We start from the raw sequence: 18059 nt of genomic DNA on the forward strand, positions 1-18059 counted from the left end.
GGATGTAATCCCCCCCTTCCCAGCTGATAAGGGGGACATCAAGGCACTGTGCGATCAGAACATAAGGTTGGTCAAGTATAAGGACAAGAGAGATGTCCCCGTTTTGACCACAATTCATGGGGACTCCAGCACCCTCACCCCTGTATGAGGTACCACCACTGCTGCCCCCAAGCCAGACTTTATCCTGGCTTACAATAAATACTTGGGTGGGTTTGATCTGTCAAATCGGATGCTGTACAGCGCCCTATCGAAAACAAACATATGGTGCAAAGCTGGCCATGTGCATTATACAGATGGCACTGTACAACTCTTCTGTCTTTTTTCAATGTTCAGGTCAGGCCGTATCATTTCTCCATTTTCAAGAGGTGGTGATTAAGGCACTAATATTTGGTCAAGAAGGACAGGGTCCCAGTATCTCTGGATTAGATGTCCTCCATGTTGTGACAGGACAACATTTTCCCAGTGAAGTCCCCCAGACTGCTACTAAAGGAAGGACACAGCAAAGATGCAGAGTCTGTTCCAAGAGAGGGATTAGGAAGAACACTATGGGGCAGATTTATCAAGTTTCTGAAAGTCTGAATATTTCTAGTTGCCCATGGCAACCAATCACAGCTCAGCTTTCAAATAATTTTTTTTCATAAAAATTTCTCAACTAATATGAAGTACAATGTGTAATAAAAAAAAAACAATCTCAAAATCACCTGGATGTGTTAAAGTATTCCAAAGTTATGAACACTTACAGTGACATTAAAAAAAAGGTCCTTGTCAGAAAGGTGCAAAATGGGCAAGTCGTTAAGAGGTTAAAGGGGTATTCCCACAAAGACAAGTTTCTTATATGTACACAGGATAACAAAATAACACATTCTCTAATTTACTGTTTTCTGCTAGATTTCTGTGTCTTTCTGTTGTGAGCCTGTAGACCCACCCCCTGCACATAGCTCAGAGACACTCACTGATCCCTTCCTGCTAGCACATTGTGAGCAGAGAGAAACTACAAACTACAAGGAGATAAGTGATCCAGGGGAAGGGGGAGGCAGACACATATCGGTGAGATGTAGCAGAGCTAAAAGTTTAACAGTGTAAAAATCTGTCAGCCTCTGTGTAATATGTATCTAATGGATCTCATCTCTAATCTGTCCCATCTCTCTATGTCAGTGTGTTAGTACAATAACAGAATATCAGATGAAAGTGTATAAACACCTGCACCCTGATAATGTAACCACATTGTCACCCCACAGAACTAGATGGATAATAATTAGAGATGAGCGAACATACTCGTCCGAGCTTGATGCTCGATCGAGCATTAGCGTACTCGTAACTGCTCGTTGCTCGGACGAGTATTTCGCCCGCTCGAGAAAATGGCAGCTCCCGCCGTTTTGCTTTTTGGCGGCCAGAAACAGAGCCAATCACAAGCCAGGAGACTCTGCACTCCACCCAGCGTGACGTGGTACCCTTACACGTCGATAGCAGTGGTTGGCTGGCCAGATCAGGTGACCCTGGGATAGACTAGCCGCTGCCCGCGCTGCTCGGATCATTCTCTGTCTGGATGCCGCTAGGGAGAGAGCTGCTGCTGGTCAGGGAAAGCGTTAGGGTGTTCTATTAGCTTACTGTTAGGCAGGAGTGATTCTACAACAACCCAACAGCCCTTCTTAGGGCTACAATAACGTTATACTTTTTTTTTTTATTTGCTTGTGGCTGGGCTTGCTGGCACTAGTAGTGCAGCTAGTACCATATTGTGAGGAATTAGCAGGGGGACTTGCTACCGTTGTGTTTAGCTCTTAGTGACACACATATCCACCTCAAACACCAAAGTGGGAAAATTTATTAGGGGTTTGATTTCAATTAGGCACAGTCTGCCAGTTTCTTTTTATTTTACGTTTATTTTTTTAATAACTCAGTGTCATCTCATCTTGCATAGTAGTGTGCTTTAATACTTGGCTAGAAAATAGCCATAGGAGAATCCAAACGGCTTACTTACGCCTACAGTAGCGTTATATATATTTGATTTCTGGTTGATCTGCTGGTGGCTGTAGTTGCTGCAGTGCATCTACTAGCAAATTGTGAGCAATTTGGAGTGAGACTTGCGACCACTGTGTTTTGCGCTTAGTGACGCACATATCCATCGCAAAGACCGAAGTGGGAAAATTTATTAGGGCCCGGGGTTGGATTTCAATTAGGCACAGTCTGCCATTTCCTTTTTTATTTTACGTTTATTTTTTTCATAACTCAGCGTCATCTCATCTGGCATAGTAGTGTGCTTTAATACTTGGCTAGAAAATAGCCATAGCAATAGGATAGCATCGTTTGGTTTTAAAAACTAAAAAACACACAAAAAAAAAAAAAAACACAAAAAAAAGTTAAAAAAAAAATTAAAGTTATAACTCTCATTTTCAGAATGTTTAACCCGAGGGCTAGGGGTAGAGGACGAGGGCGGGGACGTGGGCGTCCAACTACTGCAGGGGTCAGAGGCCGTGGTCCTGGGCGGGGTGAGACACCACCTGCTTATGAGGGAGCAGGGGAACGCCGCAGAGCTACACTCCCTAGGTTCATGTCTGAAGTTACTGGGACTCGTGGTAGAGCACTGTTGAGGCCAGAACAGTGCGAACAGGTGATGTCGTGGATTGCCGACAATGCTTCGAGCAATTTGTCCACCAGTCAGTCTTCCACGCAGTCCACCCATGTCACCGAAATCGGCACTCCTCCAGCTCCTGCACCTCAGCCTCCTCCCCCCCAGTCTGCCCCCTCCCAGCAAAATTTGCCATTTGAACCGGCATACTCTGAGGAACTGTTTTCTGGACCCTTCCCACAGTCACAAACCACTTGTCCGGTTGCTGATGAGCAATTTTCCGATGCCCAGGTTTTCCACCAGTCGCAGTCTGTGGGTGATGATGAACTTGTTGACGTACTGGAAGAAGTGTGTAAAGAGGTGTCCGACGATGAGGAGACACGGTTGTCAGACAGTGGGGAAGTTGTTGTCAGGGCAGGAAGTCCGAGGGGGGAGCAGACTGAGGGATCGGAGGATGATGAGGTGACAGACCCAAGCTGGGTTGAGAGGCCGGGTGAACACAGTGCTTCTGAGACGGAGGAGAGTCCTCGACCAGAACAGGTTGGAAGAGGCAGTGGTGGGGCCAGACGGAGAGGCAGGGCCAGAGCTGGTGCATCAGCGCCAAATGTGTCAACTAGTGAAGCTCCCGTGGCGAGGGCTCCTGCGGCGAGGGCTAGATTTTCAGAAGTCTGGAGGTTCTTTAAGGAAACACCGGATGACCGACGGACTGTGGTGTGCCACATTTGCCAAACCAGGATCAGCAGGGGTTCCACCACTAATAGCTTAACTACCACCAGTATGCGCAGGCATATGAATGCTAAACACCCCACTCAGTGGCAACAAGCCCGTTCACCTCCGTCCGTGCACACCACTGCTCCTTCCCCTGTGTCAGCTGATAGTCAGCCCCCTGCCCAGGACCCTGCCACAAAAACCCCATCGTCGCCTCCACGATCCTCCACAGCATCCACCAGCGTTCAGCTCTCCATACCCCAGACGCTGGAGCGGAAACGCAAATATAGTGCAACCCACCCGCACGCCCAAGCCCTTAATGTGCACATCTCCAGATTGCTTAGCCTGGAGATGCTGCCCTATAGGCTAGTAGAGACCGAGGCCTTTCGCAGCCTCATGGCGGCGGCCGCCCCTCGGTATTCGGTCCCCAGCCGCCACTACTTTTCCCGATGTGCCGTCCCAGCCCTGCACCAGCACGTGTCAGACAACATAATACGTGCCCTGACCAACGCCGTTTCTGACAAGGTCCACCTGACCACGGACACGTGGACGAGTGCTGCCGGGCTGGGCCACTATATATCGCTGACGGCACATTGGGTTAACTTGGTGGAGGCTGGGACCGAGTCTGACCCTGCGGCTGGTCATATACTGCCGACGCCGAGGATTGCGGGGCCTACCTCGGTCCAGGTGTTTCAGGCCTACTATGCCTCCTCCTCCTCCCACCCCTCCTCCACCTCCTCCGAAAGACCATCCGTGGGCATGGCGCCATCAGTCGGTAGCTCTAGGCACAGCAGCAGTGCCGTCGCTAAGCGACAGCAGGCGGTGCTCAAACTGCTGAGCCTAGGCGATAAAAGGCACACCGCCCAAGAACTATTACAGGGCATCACGGCGCAGACTGATCTGTGGCTGGCACCGCTGAACCTGAAGCCAGGCATGGTTGTGTGTGACAACGGCCGTAACCTGGTGGCGGCTCTGCAACTCGGCAGACTGACACATGTGCCATGCCTGGCCCATGTGTTAATTCTGATAGTTCAGCGTTTCCTCAAGACATACCCCAATCTGTCTGATTTGCTCACGAAGGTGCGCCGCATCTGTGCGCATTTCAGGAAGTCCAGCACAGATGCTGCCACTCTCAGGGCAGCGCAGCGCCGCCTCCAACTGCCCGCTCACCGACTGTTGTGCGACGTGCCCACGAGGTGGAATTCAACACTGACCATGTTATCCAGAGTTTACCAGCAGCGCCGAGCGATTGTAGACTGCCAGATGTCAACTTCCACCAGAACTGGTAGTCAGGTCAGTCAGCTTCCTCAAGTCTACAATGAGGAGTGGACGTGGATGTCTGATATCTGTCAGGTGCTGAGTAACTTTGAGGAGTCAACACAGATGGTCAGTGGCGATGCCGCCATCATCAGCCTCACCATCCCGCTGCTTGGCCTGTTGAAAAACTCTCTGGTCAGCATGAAGTCGGAAGCTTTGCGCTCCTCACAAGAGACGGGGGAAGAAGATTCCCTTGTTGATAGCCAAAGCACCCTTAGGTCTGTTTCTCAGCGCATATCGGAGGAGGTGGAGGTGGAGGAGGATGAGGAGGAAGAGGAGGAGAATGTTGGCGAGACACAAGAGGGGACCATTGTTGAGTCCTTCACTGTTGAGCGTGTATGGGCAGAAGAAGAGGAGTTGGAGGAGTTGGAGGAGGAGGAAATGGACAGTCAGGCCAGTGAGGGGAGTGAATTCTTACGCGTTGGTACTCTGGCGCATATGGCAGATTTCATGCTAGGCTGCCTATCCCGTGACCCTCGCGTTCAAAGAATTTATTCCAGCACCGATTACTGGGTGTTCACTCTCCTGGACCCACGGTACAAGCAAAATCTTTCCACTCTCATCCCTGGAGAGGAAAGGAGTGTGAGAATGCATGAATACCAGCAGGCCCTGGTGCACAAGCTGAAACAGTATTTCCCTTCTGACAGCGCTAGCGGCAGAGTGCGTAGTTCTGCGGGACAAGTAGCGAGGGAGAGTAGGCGAGCAGGCAGCTTGTCCAGCACTGGCAAGGGTACGCTTTACAAGGCTTTTGCCAGCTTTATGTCACCCCAGCAAGACACTGTCACCTGTCCCCAGTCTCGGCAGAGTAGGGCTGATCTTTACAGAAAGATGGTGAGGGAGTACGTAGCTGACCATACCATCGTCCTAAATGATCACACAGCTCCCTACAACTACTGGGTTTCAAAGCTGGACATGTGGCACGAACTGGCGCTGTACGCCTTGGAGGTTCTTGCCTGCCCTGCCGCTAGCATCTTGTCCGAGCGGGTTTTCAGTGCAGCTGGTGGCATCATCACCGATAAGCGTACACGCCTGTCGACTGACAGCGCTGACAGGCTGACGCTTATCAAGATGAATAAAGCCTGGATTTCTCCTAATTTCCAATCTCCACCAGGTGAAGGAAGCTCAACCTGAATAATTTATCCACTCCTCCTCCTCTTCATTTTCCTCCTTCTCCTCCTCTTTGTACAGTAAAGCAGAGGAAACTGGCTATTTTTTGACAGGGCCCACTGGCTCTAGCTATAGTACTTTATGCATTTAATTTTTCAGGAGGGCCACTGACCCGGTCCTCTGTTTTAAACAATTTTTGGGAGTGCCACATACAGGCACTCAATCTATTCAATTTTTCTGGAGGGCCACCTACCTGCTCCTCTGGTTTGAAAACTTTTTTGGACTGCCAAATACAGGCACTCAATCTATTCAAATTTTCTGGAGGGCCACCTACCTGCTCCTCTGGTTTGAAAACTTTTTTGGACTGCCACATACAGGCACTCAATCTATTCAATTTTTCTGGAGGGCCACCTACCTGCTCCTCTGGTTTGAAAACTTTTTTGGACTGCCACATACAGGCACTCAATCTATTCCATTTTTCTGGAGGGCCACCTACCTGCTCCTCTGGTTTGAAAACTTTTTTGGACTGCCACATACAGGCACTCAATCTATTAAATTTTTCTGGAGGGCCACCTACCTGCTCCTCTGGTTTGAAAACTTTTTTGGACTGCCACATACAGGCACTATCCAAATTGAATTGTCTCCATAGCAGCCTCCACACGTTGTCTCCATTGCTACCTCCAAAAGTCGTCCATATAGCTGCCTCCATACATCGTCCCTTTATCAAACGAGGTGTGTCAGGCCGAAATTTGGGTTGTTTTCATGGATTCCACATCAAAGTTGTTAACTTTGTCGCCACCCTGCTGTGTTATCCACAAAATACACTGGCAAACTTTTACCATTTACGGATATTATTTCAGCGCTTCTTGCGCACCTGTTTACATTCCCCTCACCCGCCATATCCTAAACTTATAAGAACGCTACTACACTTGATCTTATACAAAAGGTTCTTAGAAGTGCTGTTTGGGGAGTAGCCTAGAGACAGGGGCTTGGATTGGCGAAAGCTCGCCTGGCAGCGGAGCGCCAGCTCCATGCCAAGAACCAACTAACATAGTTTTAACTGCAGCACCTTTAATCTACTACTAGTTCACTGCCTCTATACATGGCCGCCTTATCAAACGTGCTGTGTCAGGCAGAATTTTGGGTTGTTTTCATGGCTTCCACAACAAACTTGTTAACTTTGTCGCCACCCTGCTGTGTAATCCTCAAAATATACTGGCAAACTTTTACCATTTACGGATATTATTTCAGCGCTTCTTGCGCATCTGTTTACATTCCCCTCACCCGCCATATTCCAAACTTATAAGAACGCTACTACACTTAACTTGGTGCAGGCTGGGACCGAGTCTGACCCTGGGGCTGGTCATATACTGCCGACGCAGAGGATTGCGGGGCCTACCTCGGTCCAGGTGTTTCAGGCCTACTATGCCTCCTCCTCCTCCCACCCCTCCTCCACCTCCTCCTCCTCCGAATTACCATCCGTGGGCATGGCGCCATCAGTCGGTAGCTCTAGGCACAGCAGCAGTGCCGTCGCTAAGCGACAGCAGGCGGTGCTCAAACTGCTGAGCCTAGGTGATAAAAGGCACACCGCCCAAGAGCTATTACAGGGCATTCCACATCAAACTTGTTAACTTTGTCGCCACCGTGCTGTGTAAGCCACAAAATATACTGGAAAACTTTTTTTATTTACGGATATTATTTCAGCGCTGCTTGCGCATCTGTTTACATTCCCCTCACCCGCCATATCCCAAACTTATAAGAACGCTACTACACTTGATCTTATACAAAAGGTTCTTAGAAGTGCTGTTTGGGGAGTAGCCTAGAGACAGGGGCTTGGATTGGCGAAAGCTCGCCTGGCAGCGGAGCGCCAGCTCCATGCCAAAATCCAACTAACATAGTTTTAACTGCAGCACCTTTAATCTACTACTAGTTCACTGCCTCCATACATGGTCCCCTTATCAAACGAGCTGTGTCAGGCAGAATTTTGGATTGTTTTCATGGCTTCCATGTTAACTTTGTCGCCACCCTGCTGTGTAATCCACAAAATATACTGGCAAACTTTTATCATGTACCGATATTATTTGAGCGCTTCTTGCTCACCTCCTTTGGTTCCTCTCTGCCACCCATTGGTTTGAAGCCTGAGTCCATTTAGGGTATGTTGCCATGACACTCTCTAGCCTGCCGCTGCTGCCGCTGCCGCTGCCTCTGCATGCCGTCCCCTATAGTGTCAGGGTCAATTATTTGATGTTTTAGATGCTATCTAGCCTCATTCGGTCACTCTGTCATGGCCATGCTGTTGCCCATAATTTTGGCATAATGGTGCGATTAAGCAGCCTCAGAGGCATCCATGCATGCTGCCCCTGCTGTTTCCTGTCCATTTCCATGGTGTTTTCATCCTTTTCTGAGGTTCCCAGGTGTTTGGCCAAGCTTCCCTGTGCAGAGCCTTGGTCCCCTTGAAAAATGCTCGAGTCTCCCATTGACTTCAATGGGGCTCGTTACTCGAAACGAGCACTCGAGCATCGGGAAAAGTTTGTCTCTAATAACGAGTACCCGAGCATTTTAGTGCTCGCTCATCTCTAATAATAATGTGTCTGCTTGGAGAGTCCCCGCCCACACCCTGAGATTTTAAACTGAGCAGCCTGGGGAGTGATAGGAGCTAAAACAGCAATTACACTGTGTAAAATTGTAAATTAAAGGGTTAAAATCATCTTTATTGTGTAAACATCACTAGGAGATTGAGATGTGAGAATTTTCTTTTGTGGGAAAAACCCTTTAATGGAACTCTTAATAACCCAATGGGGGTCATTTACTAAGGGCCCGATTCGCGTTTTCCCGATGTGTTACCCGAATATTTCCGATTTGCGCCGATTGTACCTGAATTGCCCCGGGATTTTGGCGCACGCGATCGGATTGTGGCGCATCGGCGCCGGCATGCGCGCGACGGAAATCGGGGGGCGTGGCCGAACGAAAACCCGACGTATTCGGAAAAACCGCCGCATTTAAGAACCGAAAATGTGTCGCTCGGGACCCGCTTACCTTCACTCAGACGGCCTCGGTGAATTCCGGCGCGTTAAAATGCTTTTCAGCGCAGCAGCGCCACCTGGTGGACGGCGGAGGAACTACCTTATTAAATCCCGGCCGGACCCGAATCCAGTGCAGAGAACGCGCCGCTGGATCGCGACTGGACCGGGTAAGTAAATGTGCCCCAATGTGTATTTGTTTTCATAAGTTTTGATGCTTAACCTACTGTCATACAGACGTATACCGTTGGTCCACTGGATGAGAACATTTGAGGTTTGTTTTTTGTTGTAGTTGCAGTATATGCGCCATACTAACATAAGTAGGGTACGTTTTTAAAACTTTATAATTAACCTTATTACCCATAAAAAACAGTATGGTACTGGCCACGGTTTTTCATGTACCTTTCTTTCATCCACAGGTTCATATGTGGACATATACTTCTTCATAACTTGAGATGCCATCACTTGAAAACGAAGTCTAAACTCTGTGAGGCCCATACGATCGGTATAACCTGTAAATAGAAAATAGTATATAAAAGAATGATATACATTGATTACCATTGTTTTGCATAAGGATTTCCATAGGCGTATTTATAAGCCACTGATTAGGGCAAACCAAGGGAAACCACACTTTACCGGGTGGCATTTTTAAGAGATTTTTTACTGTTGCAGTGGTTTGACTTTCTCCCGATCAGTATTGTGCATAAAAAACGGATGTACAAACACTGATAAATCTCCAACATCATTCTCATCTCACTTTGTTCGATTATGTGTAATACTGGTTTATATTTTTCTTACCTTTGGTAAAATAAGTTAACAGCAATGAAGATGTTAATGTTTGCTGTCAAGTAAAACCTTTTTTCTTGTTTAAATAGATGTAATGGATGCAGTAATTTCACCTAAAACTTCCTAGCAGCTATTTGTTAACATCATTAATTACTTAGAAGTCATTATGTTCTTCATCCTAATGGGCCAGTTACGTTATTTGTCATATGCTGCAATCACATCTTCAGTCCATGTCATTATCTGGAACAATCATTAAGACATCAGCAATATATTTTCTTTTGCGTAGTATGCAGGTATTTATAAACAGCTTGTCAGAAGTATGACATGGCTCATATTATATCTGCAATGATCAGTTACTGCAAATCTCCATTAACAACTCTGTCTCATCATACAATGAATGGGGGGGGGGGGGGCGCTGACTGGGGGGTTTAAAAGATATATCAACTAAATTAATAAAAATAATTATCCAACATCATGCAATACCACTCTTCTGCCTCTAAAGCAAAATATTATGGCAGATTATGTTTACCATGTAGTACAGAAGAAGTCAATTGTGAGGTTGTATTCTGGGCTTTCCCCGTGTTGTGAAATGTAAACCATCCTTAAGCAGGCTGAGATATCATATCCTCAAGTTTTCAATGCTGAATTATAATGTATTAGCCACTCAATGGGGGCATTGATCACCCCTGACAAAATGATTGGGACAACAATTATTTTACTCTTACATGGAAAGGGACCTTAGAAATAAGGAAAAGTTCTCAAAATAAAATTTATTTACAGTTCAGATGCGAAAGTTAAGGGTAAATATAGAACACTGAATGTGATTATATATTGGGGACGTGGTATTAATCAACTTACCTCTATGTATTTATATGAAGTTATGCACCATGTTCATGAAATCAGAAGCCTCCACCCTCACAGATGGAGGGTCATGTGACATACACTCCCATGAGCACTCACTCCTCTACAGCGTCCTGTGAGCTATCTGTCCTGTGATCTCCTCTCCCTGTCACTGCCATGTCACAGGTGCTCTTATGATCGGTGCAGCTGTGTCAGAACGGAGGACACTACGAGGCTTTCTGAAGGATGCGGCATTGCCTGATTTCATGACAATGCTGCAGAACCTTATCTGTAAATTGTTTAATACCGTGTCCCTAAAATAAAATTAAAAATGTACATAAAGTGGCTAACCCCTTTTAGTCTGGGTCGCAATTTTATTCAAAATATGCGACATGTACAGACGATGAGATGTGGAATTTTGAATGTGGTGTCAGAAATTCCATCAGTCTTACTTTAAATGTCCCATCTATTTCCAGCCACAGACACATACAGCCAATGGCAGCCATGATGCCCATAACACTAGCCACAATCATTCAATAAGGTCACAGTAGGTCCAGCACATTCCATTCCATACTACTTCTACAAGGGTTACCTTTTTGTTCCCGTGCCAAAGATGCTTCTCAAACAATAAGAGATGTACAGTAGACAATACATTATGAATTCTTGCCTCTCTGCTTTCAGGTTTTTACTCCATTTTATATTCAATGCTGAATTGGGGTGGACTGTTTCCCCATGTTCTGGGATAACAGACTGGGGCACATTTACTAAGGGTCCAGCGGCCGCATTTCCGTCGGAATTTGCAAATTTTTCCGTTTTGCGCTGACTTGCCCAGGGTTATTGGCGCACGCGATCGGATTGTGTCCTCATCGGACATTCCAGATCGGCGAGCGTCAATGGGACGAGTAGCTAAATGTGCCCCATTATATTGGCTCTAAGTGAAGAGTCCATTCAGCAGGTGCAAACACCAGCATTCATGCCAAGTAAAAAAATGTCTTGCCAGGAAAAATCTGATGTACTGGATGAACAAATTATCAGAAATGTTAATTGTTACCTTCCTCTCATTTCATGTAATAATTGGGTAGAATATTGCTGTTTTATGATGAAGTGATCTATAATGGGATTCTTGGCAATACTGTACTAATGTTCACCAATGTCATCTTTGCCATGCACACAATAAAACATCTTGCCAAAAGAAAAAAAATAGAAACAAATTCCAGTAATTCAGTGAAACTATCAGGTCTTGGCATTCTATCAAAAAATGTAGGATTGATGGAAATGACAAGACCCTGCTTAGTATTCTGAGATATCTAGCGCTGTACAGGAGATTAGCGTGATTGAATGAATGAGGATAAAATGATCTCCAGCCATAAGAAAATGTCTTTGCAGGCCACTGAAATCCAAGTTGTCTTATAGCAGCTAATTACAAAGAAAATGAAGCAAAATTAATTCACTAAACTTTGGTGCAAATTTCTTTCAACCAAAGCAAAATCTCTTCTTCAACGTGTATTTTTAATTGAAAACTATGTACAGGCAATACAAATGAAATACATGGTTGAACTTCAGAATGGAATCTTTCTAGATGAGATACTATGGCTTTAAGAAACAGCTTTTTAATATTATTTACCTTTGAATGAGGCAATCATTTTGGATTTAAACATTTTACTTCACATCATCCCAAAGCCATACATTTGTTTTTTTTTTTTATTTTAAGTTCTAGTTTTTAAGGGCTTGTTTTCTAATAAACTATTCTGAATTTAAAAATGCCTTTGTCAGTATTCTGACTCATTTCAGTAGTTGATATAAGTTTAATTCACATTACCTGGCTCCCTGCCAGCAGCATGTGTGAGCCTGTGTCTTGTCATGCATTCTTCCTCTCCTCCACACCATCCCCTTCCCTTCCCGCCTGCTTAATGCACATGACAGGAAGTGGGGAGCCAGGTAATGTGAATTAAACTTATATAAAGTACTGAAAGAATTTTAAAATCAGCATAGCATAGGCTATTGGAACCTGTCACCAGCTAAAAATCAGGTTCCTGATGACAGGTTGCCTATCTCTCCGATTCAATCTTATAAAGATTGCATTTAAACACTTTTTTCTCATTTACCAAGAGACAGTATTGAACATTTCACCTGGAAGAGAAGCATTACAAAGGAAAATAAAAATCAAGAGAAAAGCTTTGTGTACACATAATATATGCACCATTTAAGAGCAGCTTTCATTGTCCAATAAATACACAAGTCTCTTACCTATCCTGCAGAGACGCATAGCATCTAATAGCTGAGCTCCTGCAAGCTGAATTCTTACAGTAGGGACATCAATAGCAGCATTAATTGGATCTCCTGCTGTTCCTCTGCAGAGTTGTGATCCTTTGCATTCTGTGGCATCCATTCCCAGTCTAGGGACCAGACAGTGTACAAAATGTATCTGGGACCGTTTTAGCAAATTCATCAGAGCGTCCTGGGGCAAATAGGGGAAGCAGAAATCAAATTATGTAAGATCTTTTTTGTTCTCCTGACATGCACAACACATAAAACAACCTTGTATCTCTTTTTTAACATATGCTGCACTTTCCCTAGATTATACAATAAGAACTTCAATGCAGATTTACAACTTTTATGTAGAAAGGCAGTGAAAATGTATTAAAGAAAAGAAAGCCATTATCTTTAGCGTAAGAAGGAAGTTATAAATACTGAAGTGATGTCATTCTGGGTTTCAAATCAGAATATTTCTTTACTTATGTACATCTCATAGGCTCCAAAAGAAGTATAACCTAGCCACTAATACACTTCCTATGTAAACTACCGATATCGGAATGTTATTTCCCAATGCGTCATGGATTCCCATTATTTCATGACATGAAGTATTGCTGCCCCATAGTTTGGTTTTTGTATCTTGGAGAAAATCAATGATTGAAACAGAATTTCTTAATGTTTGTTAATTTGATGAGATAGATCAATCAATTAATTAGGTTCAGAGTTCTCAGTAAATTGGGCTTCCGTAATTACTGCATTTAGGCAGATCAAAGGGATGTATTAGACTTTTTCAATGGCTCAGAATTAGCCTCTGACACCATTTTTTAAATTATATTATAATAAAGACCCAAAGTTTTTTTACAGTAGAAATGCTTAACAGATTTTTGTGTAGTTTTACATAAATGCTTCACTTATACAAAACTTAAAGAGGACCTGTCACCCCCGAAAAATACCCCCACCAAATAGGTTCTCCGTAATCCTGTCCCCTGTCCCTTTATATTTATTCAATTTTTATTACAATTTGTGTGCTAAAACATGGTTTTAATCGATCCAACCTCTTACCAAATAAGTGGTCGGATCGTGGTACAGGTCCCCTGGCAGTCGGCCGTATTCATGAGGGGGCCAGCTGACACACCCCCTCCATGTCCCTGTCAGTCAGGGACATGTAAGAATCGCCGGCAGCATTGCAATGTATTGTGCAATCGCTGCTGGCTCTATGCTATGCGGCACGCTGACAGCGTCTGTCGCGCTGTGCTGACAGCGGTCACAGAGGGGCTTATTCACAGCTCCGGGCGAACATTCAACCAGCGCTGTAAATAAGTGCGGCGCAGCCGCTGTCAGCATGCCGCATCGCATAGAGCCGGCAGCGATTGTGCAATACATGTGCTGCTGCCGGCGATTCTTACATGTCCCTGACTGACAGGAGTGTGGAGGGGGGGTGTCAGCAGGCCCCCACATGAATATGTCCGACTGCCAGGGGACCTGTACCACGATCTGACCTCTTATTTGGTAAGGGGTCAGATGGATTAAAACTATGTTAGCATACACAAATTGTAATAAAAATTGAATAGATCATAATGCCCTAAGGCAATAGTTACATAGTACTATGTTTTACCCAAAAGCATTTGCTAAACAAAAAAATTAAATTGCCATACACGAGGACAAATGTATGCCGCCCCTGTAGCTTAATCCCTACCCCTTTTCAGTTGATTGACAGGTCCTTATATGCAAATAGAGCAAGAACCTTCAATTATGAAATTTTTGGACTTTTAGATGCTGTTTATATAAGGCTCGGTTCACATTGCATTATTTGCAATATATTGTATATTGGAATCCTCCTGATGTGTCCTCACAATGTATGGCACAGACGCATCCCACTGTATGATTATACAGTGGAAAACGTCATCAGGGGACCTCCTCTCCCGCCTGAATGGGGGGAGGAGTGATGCTGCCAATGAATGGGGTGTTCCCCCAGTGACATCACTGTCCTAATATGGAAACTGACATCACCAGGTCCTAGATGTATGCGCTCGGCGGGGCTGTGGGGAGAGATGCAATACGCTGCATCCATCCCCATAGTCGTCCATTGCCTTCGCTAAGCATTAGCGTCACTCAGGCGGAGGCTGCAGGATGAAAGAAGTACAGACAGAACGTTTAAACGCCAGACGGAGACAACAACTATGCCTCAAGCTCCCACTATTTTTCAATGCATACGCTAAATAAATGCAAATAACGTGATGCAAACCTAGCCTAAGACAAAGGGGGGCCATTTATCTTTAGTCAGGACATTTGTGCCGCTCTTTCTCTTTTCTAGGTTTTCAACTTGCTTCATTTATCCTAGAGGTTGATGAGGCAGCTGAATCTTGTGAATAAGTCACCTAAAAGTTGCATACTCATCTGCAACCTCTTCTGAAGTTTTTCCTATGGTTGATCAGGACTGGGGTTTATATGCAACTTTTTAATCATGATATCAAAAAACAGTAGAAACGGCACTCACCAATCTTCTTCCTTTAGAATGTTGCTTTATTAATGCATACTCACGAAAATTCTCTTTCCATTCGTGTCCTCCCTCACCCCTACCATTTGGTCAACTGTTTTTAAGAGAATTTTCGTGAGTATGCATTAATAAAGCAACATTCTAAAGGAAGAAGATTGGTGAGTGCCGTTTCTACTGTTTTTTGATATCACTATTGGGACTCATCCACATTTTTGGAACCAGAGCACCACCTCACCTTTCATGTCAGATTTATGCCTTGATGAAAAGTATGTCTTCACACCAAAACATGACCATAGAATAGTGCCACCCTACTTTCTCATCTAATAAGCCTCGCAACTTTTTAATCATGGTTAACGCCAAAAACGTCACAAAATCCTTCACAGAAACGTATGCTGTTTGTGGACTGCAAACATGGGAAAGTGATCTATTGTTTGACCTCCATAATGGGGCCATCTGCTAGCTGCTGGAAAAATGGGCAGCACAAAGACCTAAAACCCATTTGTGTGCAAACAGTCAGCTCAGCAAAATGGATGATTCTCTTAAATAGCAGCAGGAACATCATTATTCTACCTGGTTCCTTGAAGTCAGGAGTCTCTTTATTATTAAACTGTAATGTCTATGTATGGTCTGAACTGTTATCTACCTGCTTGATAACATAAATGTAACAGTGATAAAGGACAGATCAGAGGGTTATCTACTAGTAAGGGTGAAAGGGGAATTCAGGTAAAATGGAAAACTTAATGCGTTTAATTCTTTTTTTTAAATGAACAGTTAACATTAGGGTCATGTAATCTGTAACTATTGTAGCACACAACAAGGTTTATTTAGATAATAAATGTATTAAGCTTAATTTTCATTTGATTTCTATTCACTTTCTATTTTTATTTAAATTCATCTTCATGACAAATTAACACGTATATAACATGTTTTTGCTGTGGCCCATTAAATGAAAAATGCAGCAGTCAACTATAATTCCTACATCTTTACAAAACCATAATGAACTGCAGGGTTGAGGCCGGAGAAGGACATTCTTTTGGTGTCCATTGGGTCTACAGGGCTCCATGGGTATGTTCATTATACTGCATACATGAAAAACTGCACTCTCTGTTTATGCATTACAGATCTTCAATATTCATTTTAGCTTGTTATGAGTTGCAGAATAGCTTTATATTCTACATTGTGCAATACGTTCTGACAATATTTCTATTCCAAGGTATAAAAACATGTACAAAAATGTTAAAAAATGTTTAAAAGGATAAGGCAAGACGCATTTTGAATCTGTACCAGATTCTTCGGATCAGTTGCATTGATTCAAAACGCGTCTTGCCTTGTCCTTTTTAACATTTTTGTACATGCTTTTATATCTTGGAATAAAAATATTGTCGGGACGTACTGTGCCTGGACCATCTGTGGTTTACTGGAGAATCCAATAGAAACCTATGTTGGCTGAAATCACTGCCTACAGTATACGCTTGGTCGGAATTCACACCAAGACAATCTCCTAAAGGCTGCGAATCGCTCCCATCACCAATACCTGCTGTATGTGTTGTGCCATCTGCACAACTGAAAAAGCAGAGTGGAAACCTGCACGTAATACAGCCTAAATCAGTTATCCTGGGTAAACCTTTACATGGAGTGCCCCTTGCTCTTTGTTTTTTTCTTTTTATATTCTACATAGAATTATTACTTACAACAATTCACAAGTGTCATTAAAAAATTAACAGAGACTGTTGCCATGAAAGGTTGTCTTTTCCAAATGCAGTATGCTAAAGAGCAGGGAAAGCAGAGCAAATTCATCTAAAATTATGTGAAAATATTCAGTATAACTTCCCTGTAATGTATTATTTTATTTGTATATGTGGATTTCATAGTTTTATACTAAAAAGTTAACTTTATGGAAACGCTTTACACTGGTTTACATGTGTGTATTTGCATGTAGAGAAAATTGTGATAAGAATTAAAAGAATAAGGGATTGTCCGCTTTATTCCCTTCAAAAATAGTATACAACCATACAAGTAATGCATCTCCAAGGTATAAGCTCTTTTAAATTTATTCCACATTTATGCTGCATAAACCAACACATGCAATTCAGAACCAGCCTGCCAACATTGATTTTCTCCCAACCAATGTTGACAGAACAAAGAGTTGGTTAGAAAGACTCCAAGGACGTCCTCATAGACCGGAGAATGTAAAGTAACCTCATTTATGCTTGAACCTTGTTAATATGCAATATGCTTAGTTGTGATTCTGTTAATATTAATCCAGTGTAAATGATTTTGGAAATATGCATTTCATCTGAAATTACTTTCAAGACTCTGTCCTAAGCCTTAACAAATATTGTTTTTTTTTCCAAGTCACTATATAGTCAATATTCAAATGAGAAATTGGCACATAACTAAACTTTTATTAATGGAGCTTGTGATATGGCTTAAAAAAATGCATAGTCCATTCTTAATTATCATAATTAAATTTGTCATCATTAGGATATATGAAAATGGCAAATACTTCTGCTTTTAAACAGCTGTCAAACTTTAGCAAAGTGGCCATAATGGCAATAAATGTAACACCAACAACAACATGGGCAGAAAAAAGAATGCACCACCGGCTCTTAAACAATGTAGCAAATATAAATCATTGTTTTATTTGAGAACAGACAAACCAATGACAAACATTTAAAAACTTTTAAAAATATAATATACAACAAAAACACACAGTGACCATGTGTCGGTCATTTGAGGAACACCCACTGTACAATCACTGAGTAATGATAATTACCCTCCTGGCTGTGTATGTCTCATGAACACTACATGTTGTGCAAATAATCATCCCGTACCAGATGCATAGCGAAGATAATAGATCCACAAAGGTGTAAACGTATCACACTATATAACACAAATCTTTCCAGGACATACAGAGAGGGGGGTAAACATGCACAGGAGTGGCAGGCTCACCACGCGTTTCATC

At 43.6% G+C, this 18059-nt stretch overlaps 1 protein-coding gene across 1 annotated transcript in view; it reads right to left on the reverse strand.

Moving 5' to 3' along the window:
* Positions 1-18059, reverse strand: part of MYO18B (myosin XVIIIB) — a 378023-nt gene that overhangs the window by 215264 nt on the left and 144700 nt on the right. The window contains exons 21-22 of the mRNA XM_072147027.1: positions 12592-12802; positions 9121-9230 (exon numbers count right to left, since the gene is read on the reverse strand). Coding sequence (XP_072003128.1) covers positions 9121-9230; positions 12592-12802 — 321 coding nt within the window. The remainder of the gene's footprint in view (positions 1-9120; positions 9231-12591; positions 12803-18059) is intronic.

The sequence above is a fragment of the Engystomops pustulosus genome, chromosome 1 (assembly GCF_040894005.1).
Source record: "Engystomops pustulosus chromosome 1, aEngPut4.maternal, whole genome shotgun sequence".
NCBI lineage: Eukaryota > Metazoa > Chordata > Amphibia > Anura > Leptodactylidae > Engystomops > Engystomops pustulosus.